The sequence below is a fragment of the Colias philodice genome, chromosome 28 (assembly GCF_061535455.1).
Source record: "Colias philodice isolate Cphi_HAF_F1 chromosome 28, ilColPhil1 Martin Lab GWU primary, whole genome shotgun sequence".
NCBI classification, from domain to species: Eukaryota; Metazoa; Arthropoda; class Insecta; order Lepidoptera; family Pieridae; genus Colias; species Colias philodice.
The window spans coordinates 4,249,470-4,261,506 of record NC_143113.1 but is presented as its reverse complement, the minus strand read 5'-3'; the positions used below and the strand labels follow the sequence as shown (position 1 = coordinate 4,261,506).

Genomic DNA, 12,037 nt, shown 5'->3' with positions numbered 1-12,037 from the left:
GCGAGTGCAAGTGATTAGTGCGAGTGCAGGTGTGTAGTGCGAGTAGTGTCCAATTGACTGCGAGTGCAGGTGTTTAGTGCGAGTGCAGGCCCGCTGCGAGTGAGGGGGAAGGGAGGGCGCGCGGGACGTGGCTACTCGCAGTCCACTCGCAAAAAAATAGAACACGCTTCTATTCACTTTACTACACAGCCTACTAAACACTCGCACTAAACAGTCGCTGTCCACACGTAGTACTACTCATCACCTGCACTCGCACTAATCAAAGTGTGAACCAGCCATAAGATGAGAATTATTTGTTAATGTATCTACAGACGCTCCGATTTGGTTGGTGCCAACCATATCGGAACCGACAAGGCAACCATTCCAACATTGCTACAGATTGTCCGACGGTTGGCCTTCCAGCTGTCAGTTGACCATAGAGTAATATGTCAGTTGACCATAGTACGAAGAGAATGGGCTAAATTCTACTATAGAAATAGAGAAAATTACAGTCATATGCGGCTCTTACAACTTATTTTTTAAGGTTTTTAATGTAGCCGCACTGTCAATTTTTTTTAATACTTCTAACATAATAAAATACGCTTGATTTCTGGCATCTCTATTTGCGTAATATTTGTTACTTAAGTCCCACAAACAGGGAAAGTCTTTATATAGTTCCAGCTATTTTATTAATATGTCACGTTCGGTGACCGTAACTCCCTCGGCGTTCATGTTGACGTCCTACACCGGCGGCGTTGCGAATGTGAATGAGCCAATTACCTATATTACTCTATGGAATGAGCCGATTTGGTCGGAACAAAGCTTCCAGACGTTCCAATTTGGTTGGATCGGATAGGAAGTTGGTTTGGTCGGTATCGCCGGCGCATCCGACCACGTCAAACCAATATTAATAATAATTATGTCGGACCGACCGCTCTCTACACTTTCCGATTTGGTCGTGGTCGGATGGTTGGCACCAACCAAATCGGAGCGTCTGTAGATGCTATTATCTACAAATCGAAGAAATTATTTAATATTTGCCAAGTAGGTACAATTGTGGGTACAATTTATTTATGAAATCCTCTTTAATTATAGAAGGTAAATATGAAGAATGTTGATCATGACAACAGAGAAATTATTGGCATAACGTCATGTCGTGATTTCGAGGGAATTTTAAAATTAATCAAGTAGAAATAATTTCGGATTTTCGTAACAAAATTAATAATGAGCGTTTACAACATGTGGGATAAAGATATTAAAGAACCCAGATTAAAATCTACATTATCACCTGAATGGATATTTCAATCACCAATTGCAACACCCCGTTCTTCTTCACCTGCAAGTAGAGTGGGAGAAGCAATATTTAATAAATACAATGAGTTAATACATTCTAAATCAAATATTACAAATGACGCTAAACAGGCGGAGCCCATAGAAAGGCCATTTGATTTTGACGACGAAGAATTTGCTTTTGGTATAAATCTTCTGAACAAGAATGTAGCATGTGTTGGAGATAATATTACAAAGTTGATACAAATGGGTAAGTTTATTAATACCTCATACATTTAGTAATACGACAATGTATTGTATATTATTGATAAAAACATTTGTTATTGGACTATTTTGATGTGTGACTGATACTGCGATGTGAGGCTTTTCTCTGAACCTGTTTTCGCACTTTTCAACTATGTATTTACCAAAAAAAGATATAGAAGATAGTTTGTGTTCTAAACCCTTTCCGTAGGATTTGTTTTTAAAGTGAAACTTTTATTACATCGTCTCAAACTTTTTGGTCTGTGTAGCGCATGTCGCGTGACGGTCGAACCGTACGATAATTATCGTACAAATACGATAATTTTGTGCCTAAGTTTCACTTTTACCGTGGTTTCATAAAACCACACAACATTTTTTTTTATCTACTAACTAAACTTATTTACTTATTTAAGTGGCAATAATAGTAAAAACAATATCAATGTCATATTTTGACTTTTGTCTTTGATTTCCGTCATTTGTCAATTCTATATTTATCTATAATATCGGGATGTGTTCTTGTTTTGATTAATTGGATTTTTATTTCTGTAAAATATTTTAAACAGGAAAAAGTGGTTTATTGATTATATTGTAATATTGAAATGCCAGAAATGTCTCTTAAAGATACAATTATTACATCCATGAGCGGTAAGTTCTGTACGATTTCGTATTTACATAGAGCCGCGAGGTTACATAATTTTGTTTTCACCTAATTTCTCTTTTGTTTGACACATTTATTTAATTTTAGACGCGGTCTGATCTACTTTTTCAGTTCGTCCTCTGTTACATCATTTTTTGGCCAGTAAAGCCAGCGATATTCTTTAAAAATGCCTCTTGATGATTTCGTATTTGGTATAGTTTGAGTGTTTTATAAAATTGTTGTATGGCGTTACGAATTGGTTTGAATTGTCACTAATATAAAAAAAGGTTTATTTTTGGGAGTTTTACTTTGTTACTGTGTATTTAATTTTATTTAACCTCACTTTGGACGTGAGTAATTTGATTTATTTAAAGAAATATTCAATGCTAGTCATTTTTTAGTTTACTTTGTAGGCTATTTTGCATGAGGATGTAATTTAAGCATGAAATTGTATAAAATACTTAATAAAAATTCATATTGAATGTCATAATGAGATTCATAGATAAATAAGTTGTTTTAGAACACAGACCGGCATTTTCATATCAAATTATTAAGAATAAATTAACACATTCAAGTATCCATTTTGAATAGCTATGACATAAAATTTTACACAAGTATAAACTATCACTTCACTACAATTTGTGTTCTTTTTAAATTATTGATTATACTTATGATGTGTGTGTAAGTTAATGTAACACAACATATTTTGGCAGTTACTGTTGCCAATTACTGTATTTGTCCCAGGGCTCTGACTCATGCACTGTATCCCAAAACAAACTCTATTAGTCATCATATTTGTAAATTTTTGCACGCCTCATAAGCGAAGCGTTGAGGTGGGTACTACTGTCACTTCGCGCAAAACATCTGATTTTTCAAACTTAAAATGTCTTTATGTATCATACATTGCACTTGTAAGATAATACATACACACACATATTAAGAAAAAACACTATTTTTAACGTTCATGATATTTTTGATGTCATTTTTGTTATTTAAACTAGTTAAAAAACAGTTTAAAAAAGTTCTGTCTTGGACGTCTGTATGTGCGGATCCTTTTTCTTGTTAACACGATAGCGACCGAAATACTTTACTAATCGAGTCTTTTTTTTTCTCTTGCGCTTGAGTATGCTCAGGAATAGAACCCTTTCATTTTTCAGGGTCTGATTCGATGAGGTTTAATTGTTATTAAATAAACAAAAATAATAATTAATAAATATTTATTAAAAAAAAATTATGAGGCGTGCACTTTTGGATTTTCCAAATTATTTGTGTCTTACTATTAATAAAATAAGAATGGTAGATAATATAAAATTTAATAAGATACACACTTACATATTATTCTGATACACACATACATAATATTAAAGGTGCTATTTTATTTTAATAATAAACTGAAATAGTAATAAGCTAAAAAATACATTCTCCAAAACATAAATTCAAATTAAAACAAAAATTAAAACCCCCTTCTTTATTGACGGTGGTTAATAATGAAAAAAACGTTACAGCACAAGAGCCATGGCCGGACAACGTCAAGCTATTCCAGCCATATGAAGTGGAACAAATACTTCTACCGGACAATGCTAGCTGTCTAGCGGTACAAGCTTTCTTAAAGGTGAGTTGGAGTTTTATTATATTAGTAGTTATTTGTTCCAACTAAGACAGCTAGAGCGGTTAACGGCTGAGCGACGTACACAGACTGCTCGAGCTGTCGCTACCAACCGCGCAGTTGACGGCTTGAAGCCATCGCGACTACGACTTTGAATGAATGACTATAGTATATCGCGTGGTCGCGGCTTCAAGCAGTCGGTCTCAACTGCTCGCTCAAAGAATAGGATTAATTCAGTACCATTTAGTGACGTCATAGCTGTACCCGGGGGTATTACCACATTGCTCTTCACCTGAGCATGATGATATTAAATCAAGTGTCCTCTAGTAGGGTAATCTCCGAAAATCAAACTGGACTATAGACTCGATTATACGCACATGTTAGCCACTGTACAACGGCATCATAGATAATATACATATTTTTTCAGATGTGCAACCTACCATTCGAAGTAGAAATGCGTTGGAACGCTGAATTCATGTCGCCCTCTGGCCGAGTGCCGTTTATCAAGTGTGGTGCGTTTGTGGTCTCCGAGTTGGAACCAATAGTGCAGTTTGCTGCGAACAAAGGGGTCTCCTTATGTAGTAAATTGAGTACAGAGGAGCGGGCCGAGATGAGGGCGTATATGAGCTTGATCACTAATGTGCTGGTTAATGCTGAGGTTAGTTTAATGCGTGATTACAGATTTATGGCCGGTTTTATAGGTTGGGACTGTTTTGGTTACTTTGTGTTAGTTAGACTGGCAAATAATGTATGAAATAAGGCAAAAAATAAACATTTTTACAGTTATTATGTTGTAAATTTTAGCCAATCTGATTAAAGTGTAAAAAAAATGCTGAGTTACATAAACTGTTGTGTACTAAATTTTTCTGAATTTTTTTGGTTCTCTGTTGACATTTTGATATTTCGGATATACTTTTGTAATAGTAACATAAGTACTTTGTGAATTAAACAATTGTTTTAGTTTGTATTAAATAAATGCTAATAATAATAATTGTAGTCGGAAAAAACGACATTGTTTAAGTTGAAAATAGATAAAGGAAGAATTTTACAATTGTTATATGTATATGTATGTTAGCTTCCATACTACAATAACTTTTTAATGACATTGTTAGTATTTTATTCATATTACTAGCTTTCCGCCAGCGGCTTCGCCCGCGTAATAAAGTTAATACCCGCATAGTTCCCGTTCCCGTTGGATTTCCGGTCTCAGGTCTCAAGCTATGTCTGTACCAAATTTGATGCAAATCCATGCAGTACTTTTTGAGTTTAGCCCGGATAAACAGGCTAAAATTCTAAAAACTATATTTTTGGCTTCGGTATCTATTGTAGATCACACCCCAAGTATTCTTTAAAAAAATATTCAATGTACAGTTTTGACTTTCCTACGATTTTATTATATGTTTGACAATTTACAGATCTACCATAAAAATTGGGTTTCAAGTTTTTCCAACCATATTAATTGTAAACACGCTGATGTGTTTAAGCGTGTTATTTTAACTATACAGGGTTACTTGTAACTGGACGTATAATTCCCGTCAAGAATAGATCGGGGAGCTCAAATGCATCAAATTTAACCCCCTATATGTATATCCGAAAGTTAACGGTTTTCGATTTATATTTAACTTTGTGATTTTTGAAAAAATATAAATATAAATGGGTGGTAAAATGTTATTAAACGTATTTTTCACTAGTAGAGGACTTAGCAACATAATATAATAACCCCTAAACATATCAATAAATGCTTAATAAGTATTGGTTAAAAATAAACATATTTTTGATTTATCATAATATAAAATCACAAAGTTAAATATAAATCGAAAACCGTTAACTTTCGGATATACATAAAGGGGGTTAAATTTGTTGCATTTGAGCTCCCCGATCTATTCTTGACGGGAATACGTCCAGTTACAAGTAACCCTGTATTTATTACTATGAAATTAATAAAAATTACTATTGTTATGAAACAAATAAACTATTTTTATTAATTTATTTTATATTTATTACAATTTCAGCTCTACATATCATGGGTAGACCAAGACACATACAACACGGTGACTCGTATACGCAACTCGTCCGTGTACCCGTGGCCCCTCGGTTGGATTCAAACGAGGTCCAAACGTAACAGTGTAGTGAAGAGATTGAGAGCGTTGCATTGGTATGATAAAACGTTGGAACAGGTTTTGGCTGATGTGAGTATGGGTTTGAAAAAAAAAATATTTTTTTTTTAAGATTTTAATATTTTTGAAACCAGCATACCGGCTACCACCCGCTTTTTCTAAAACCTAATATTTTATATACTGAAATATTCCTCTTGAATCACTCTGTCTATTAAAAAATACCGCATCAAAATCCGTTGCGTAGTTTTAAAGATTAAAGCATACAAAGGGATATAGGGACAGAGAAAGCGACTTTTTTTTATACTATGTAGTGATATGTACATATATTTGAAATGTTTGAAATGTTTGAAAGTTTTGTACATCTTTTAACATTTAAAACAAAAAAATAAACAATATGTACTTTTGTTCTTATTATTTTCATCAATTCACAAAATTATCCCAGAATAGTTATAACTTCAATAATATGATTATTAATCTTTTATTTATTAATCTTTAATAATAAGTCTTATATACAAAATACTTATCAACTCGGACTATTTTATTGAATCTATACTAATATTATAAAGCTGAAGAGTTTGTTTATTTGTTTGAACGCGCTAATCTCAGGAACACCTGGTCCAATTTGAAAAATTCTTTCGGTGTTAGATAGCCAGCCATTTATCGAGGAAGGCTATAATATCATCATGCTAAGACTAACAGGAGAGGAGCCACGCGGGTAAAACTGCGGGGCACTGCTAGTGTTATATAATTAAGTAGTATTTATTAATTATTCCAGGTGGAACAATGCTGCAATTCTTTAAGTCAGCGACTTGGTGACAAGGATTACTTCTTTGGAACGTGAGTATAGATTTTTTCAATAAGTTTTATTTTTATATATAGGTATTAAAAAACTACATATTTAAAATATATAATTTAATAATTATAGACAAAAATCTTCATCGAGAACCATCCAATCCCATTTAACCTATCCATTAGATATATAACTATCTATTAGAATAATCGCATCAAAATCGGTTGCGTTGTTTTATAGACCTAAGCATACATACGGACAGACAGACAGCGGAAAGCTTTTTATAGTAAGTTTTGATTATAAAAATTAAACTATTAGTATTTCCTTTTATATCCTTTTTCTTAGCCCTATTACTTCCCTTCCTTTTCCATATAGACCTACTCCATTAGATGCTCTAGTATATGGACATATACGAGCCTTACTATCAGCTAACGGTCCAAAAGCTACACTTATGATAAAATCCATCACAAGTTGTCTATTGCGTCACGTGAGACGGATGACCGGGTTGACTATGATGAAATTGACGGTGCGTTTTTGGTAGTTTTTACAATCGGTATATGATAATTTTTTTATATTTGTCAGTCAGAAGTAGGTACCTATACTTAATGTACTTATCACATGAAAAGTTTTTCTTTTGCTTTTTGTTTGAAATGTGTTTTATTAAAATAACTATAAATAAATAAAGTAAAATTCTCTTTTTTCTGAATCTCCGTTCTTAATAAGTAGGTGTAGAAATTGAAGACTTAGAAAACTAGATATACGTAGAAAATATTTTTGAAAAAAAAAATGTTTTTTTTCTTGTTGAAAAGTTTAAGAAATCTCGAACAAATACTACGTACTGAGTGATAGTAAATATGTATTTTTTTCACACAAATAAATAACTACACAGCCGCAAGAAGAATATCTAGTCACACAGGGTTGCCAGCTATCCTCAAGGAGGGTTTCCCCCGAACGAGCCGTGTCTCGTACTAAACGATCCAAAATGTGCATACGCAGTATAAGCAAGGATAGCGTTGTGTACAATAAGGACGTTTTTGGTTAATATTTTAGTATTTTTGATATTTTTTTTAGTAGGATATGAGGGTAGTCGGTTAGATTATGGTTAGTTTGTAGCTTTTTTTAATAAGGGGTAAATATGTTTGTAATATCGGTTGCAATAATGATTTCAAAAATAAAATTACGTAGTTTATACGCATCTTTGTCGTTTTTATAGAAAGTTAATGAGGGTAGTTTTAGTGTGAATATACTGTGATATAAAATGGTGATTTTCAGATTTAGTAAATCAGTAATTGGTTAAAATAATGTAGTAATTTAACTATCTAACTTATTTTAGTCATATTTAGCAGTAGCATTGATAATTTGTATCTATAAATATTAAGATTTATCTTAACATACATTTAATTCAGGTTTTAAACCGTTCGCCTCTAAACAAGTGATCATAATGACGTCTAAAGAAGGTAACATTATATGCGAATATGACGGTCAAAATAATTCTAACGAGCTAAAAGAATCGCACAGTTTCATAACGGATATTCTATACGAAGTCATAGACAATGTAGATGAAATTGTCTATGAAAGGGACATAAACAACTTCGAGTTCATTCCTTGCCCGACCATAGATAAGAGTTACATACGTGTCAACGAGTTTCTAGATACCATAGACGAGAATAGTGTATCTGTGGCCACAACTGAAGATGTGATACAAATTATAGAGGACGATAGCGATGGTTTGGTCACAGATAAACACTTGGCGTCGGAAGCTATGAACGTTGGTGATAATAATTTATCTAGGTAATTTTTTGTAATATGACGGATTTTGTTTTTTTATGAGATTTAGATCAGTTAATTGCAATCTAGGTTGTGGGCATGTATCGGGTGAAAAGTTCTATTAATGTATAAAAGTTTTTATTTCGTAGAAAAAACAACGCCATTAAATCTATCATTTTTCAATTATTGCGATTACAAAATTTTTTTATGCCCCTTTAAAGTAACAGATTAATAAGTACATATTTGCATAACAGTAGATACTACTTTCTTTCGAATAAGTTTTTTTTTATTTATTTATTGATTTTTTTATCAGCTGGCCAACGGTTACAATAGATAATGAAAGCGGAAGTAAAACTAAAAGCAATTCAAGTATTGAAAATAAAACGTCTGTGAAGTCAAGTGTGTCTCGATTGGAATCTAGAGGTTTTTACGTTTTTTTTTTTGTATTTATGATTGACCTCTGATGCTCGGTCTATATTTTTAATTTAATTTTTGTTTCAAATAAAAAAGCATTAGTATTTTTAACTGGCAACATTATGGGGGTGATAACTTATTTTGTAATATTCAATTGAACTTGGATATTTATAATTCCTGTTGGAATCATAATAATTAATAGGTATTTCCCATAAATATAAAAATTGGTCCAAACTACAGAACATTTCGATTAAATTATTCTTTATCTAATTTAGAAAACGGAATAAAATAAAATCACCTTTCAGGGTCTGATTCCACATTAAAAATGGACGCTAGCGATGAAATGAGTGTTGCCAGCTTCTTGAAGTCGCTAAAACAGGACAATGCTGGTTTCTTTAGTCCACTCCTTGTTGCTGATATTGATTAATTTATTTTTATTGCCTGTTATTTAGTATTCGGTCTGACAAGGGTATTTTGGCGGTTTTAAAAGCCTCATATTATGAAAAGAAGCCATTTGTCGTGTCTTTGATCGATTTATGCAATAAACTGTATAATTTGGGGACGATAATATAAACAAAGACAGAGCAAGCAATATTAGTAGTTTATCGTGAAAGATTATTTTTTTTGTTTCAGTCTTATATATGTTATGCTACTTACATGCTTGTTATGTTATTTTGCTGTATATTATTTTTTTACGCTAAAATATCTTTGTCACGTTGTTTTAACCACTTAATACATTCCAAGTGTTAATTGTGATAGAAATTAATTTAACTTAGTATGTTCTGATAAAATTCATGTTGGTTTAATTAAAAGTTGTTTTTCGTAATTGTTTTTGTTTGATATTACGATTACTGAGGGATATTGAATAGTTGAAGGTGAGGAGCGATTTGTTTAGTATTTTACTTGAACGTTGCTTTGGTTTCATTAATGTCGAGTATATAGATATGTATATACAAAAACTAGTGGTCCGCCCCGGCTTCGCCCGTGGTACATATTTCGCAATTAAAGGTAACCTATGTCCTTTCTCAGGTATCAAAATATCTACATACCAAATTTCATGCAAATTGGTTCAGTAGTTTAGGCGTGATCGAGTAACAGACAGACAGACAGAGTTACTTTCGCATTATATTAGTATGGATAGCTTAAAAATACGATCTTCATCATTTAATATGTATGTCAATTTATAACGAGTAGGCATTTATATACTATCTAAGTTAATTAATTTAAACTAGACACGTGGTATTTTCACACTATTATTTATTTACTGTTTTATATGTACCTTAGCACTAACATAGCTAATATAGTTTAGATATTATGTTTTACATAGGTTTTATCAGTCAATAGCCTGTGTAAAATAAATTTTCAATAGTTATCATGGTATATAATATAGCTAAGATAGTTTGTAATTAAACTATCAGTTTAAGAAATATCTGTATAATAAATATATTTTAATATTATTTTTCTCTTTACAGACCGACGGAGCTAGACGCTCTTGTGTTCGGGCACGTATTCACAATAATAACCACGCGCCTGCCGTGTAGGAAACTAGCGGAGACCGTCCGAAGGCACGAGAGCCTCGTCGCGTTGGCCAAACGCATAGACGAGCAGTACTTCAAGCGCGCATAGCGTGAGGTTTTCAAGGACATCTCTATAGCTTTTCAGAGTCCTTGAATCCCTAACTGTCATTTCCCAATATAGTATCGTCTTACTGGACCTTTATTGTCTATGCGCGTGTGTTTTGTTGTCTGTGGTCGTCAGTGTCAAACGTCAGGTAGTTACGTCAAAGTTGAAGTTGAATTTGGCGGTATTTCGGATTTGTTGTTGTTATGAATCGAGTTGTAATTGTTGCGAGTTTATTGTTAATTGTGATATTATGTAATTGATGATAAACTTACAAAAATGTATATTTGGAATGATTTGTATGCGATTGTAGTATTAATTTTGACATAGGTATTTTTTGTTAATGCAATGTTTTCATGATGTGTGTGTGGTATAAAGTAATTCTTAATAAATTCCCCTTTTCCTATCTTAAATAACTATTGGCTAATAATATAAAAATACTTCTCTTAGTGACATATCACACTAGCGGATTGCGAGCGGTTTCAAAGCGGAGCGGGTGCGCAACGAATACGTTGCGGTTGCGCAGCGAATTCGTTGCGGACGCGTGGCAGATGCGCAACGTTTACGTCGCAGTCATGTACACTCATTAACAAAATGGAATCCGTGCTGGTTGTTACTTATAACTTGTGATAGTATAATAATTATGAGATCATTATTTTTTACGAGTTTCATAACATGTTAATGTTTAGGGTATTGTTTTATCTATTAAATCTTGGTCGAAATGCAATCAGATAACTTAATTGCTCATTAAGAAAGTTCATTAGTGAAATAAATGTTAAAGCTCCTTAACTAAAACAGGGCTATCTTATTATTAGATAAATAGCAGTGAATAGAAAATTTTATCAAGCAACCAGCAACTCACTATCACTTTGCTCATAATTAGGTTCACAAAATCTCTTTATAACATACGTTGCTATGGGAGAGATTATACTGGTCAGTCGTTACATACTTTTGGAATGTATGGTACATTCTAAAAGTCCTAGTAATTCAATTTTATAGCACCTTTTTTTAACAACTCCAGTTGTTATTACATCTTTAGTTAACTGTTAAGTAAGTGCATTTCCACAGTACGGTTAAAAAATTGAGTGCTACAGAAACGATGGAAATATTGAATGGAAGTTAGGCAAGGCGGAAGGGCTGGCTTTTGTGCGAGAGTATACAAAATGACGCGTCCGCAACGAATTCGCTGCGCAACCGCGGCGTGTTCGTTGCGCGCCCGCAACGTATTCGTTGCGCACCCGCTCCGCTTTGAAACCGCTCGCAATCCGCTAGTGTGATATGGCACTTAATGTAAGTGCTGTAGTAATGCGCACATTTGTTATAGAAAATTGTTATTTTAGTTGATCATAAAATTTAGTAATTATTGCCTAACTTTGTAAACTTTCGTTAAAATGAAGAAATTAATTAAAAAAACCCTCTTACAAATTCATTAACTTGTTATATAAGACAATATTCTTTGTGTAGGTAAATTGAATGTTTTGACTTTTGTTTCATTTTTATGTTTATATTCAGTAGGTAGGCACACTTAGTGTTAGAGTAGGCAAGTTAAATAATATGTAGCAAGTAAATTACTA

At 32.9% G+C, this 12,037-nt stretch overlaps 1 protein-coding gene across 1 annotated transcript; it reads left to right on the top strand.

The window, feature by feature from the left end:
• Window positions 1-1,992: 1,992 nt before the first annotated feature.
• On the top strand, window positions 1,993-9,470 carry LOC149476325 (uncharacterized). Its single transcript, XM_089712400.1, has 10 exons — window positions 1,993-2,157; window positions 3,655-3,761; window positions 4,183-4,413; window positions 5,768-5,944; window positions 6,648-6,709; window positions 7,038-7,188; window positions 7,552-7,699; window positions 8,069-8,453; window positions 8,743-8,852; window positions 9,149-9,470. Exons 1-10 carry the CDS (start codon window positions 2,112-2,114, stop codon window positions 9,268-9,270), a joined length of 1,539 nt encoding a protein of 512 aa, XP_089568526.1. The 5' UTR covers window positions 1,993-2,111; the 3' UTR covers window positions 9,271-9,470.
• Window positions 9,471-12,037: the final 2,567 nt, after the last annotated feature.

What these genes read in the sequence shown, in the direction of transcription:
- LOC149476325 (XM_089712400.1), top strand. Translation starts at nt 2,112, where the DNA reads ATGCCAGAAATGTCTCTTAAAGATACAATTATTACATCCATGAGCG. An exon ending in TGGAACAGGTTTTGGCTGAT is followed by an intron (nt 5,945 to 6,647) that starts GTGAGTATGGGT and finishes TAATTATTCCAG; the next exon opens with GTGGAACAATGCTGCAATTC. An exon ending in GGTGATAATAATTTATCTAG is followed by an intron (nt 8,454 to 8,742) that starts GTAATTTTTTGT and finishes TTTTTTTATCAG; the next exon opens with CTGGCCAACGGTTACAATAG.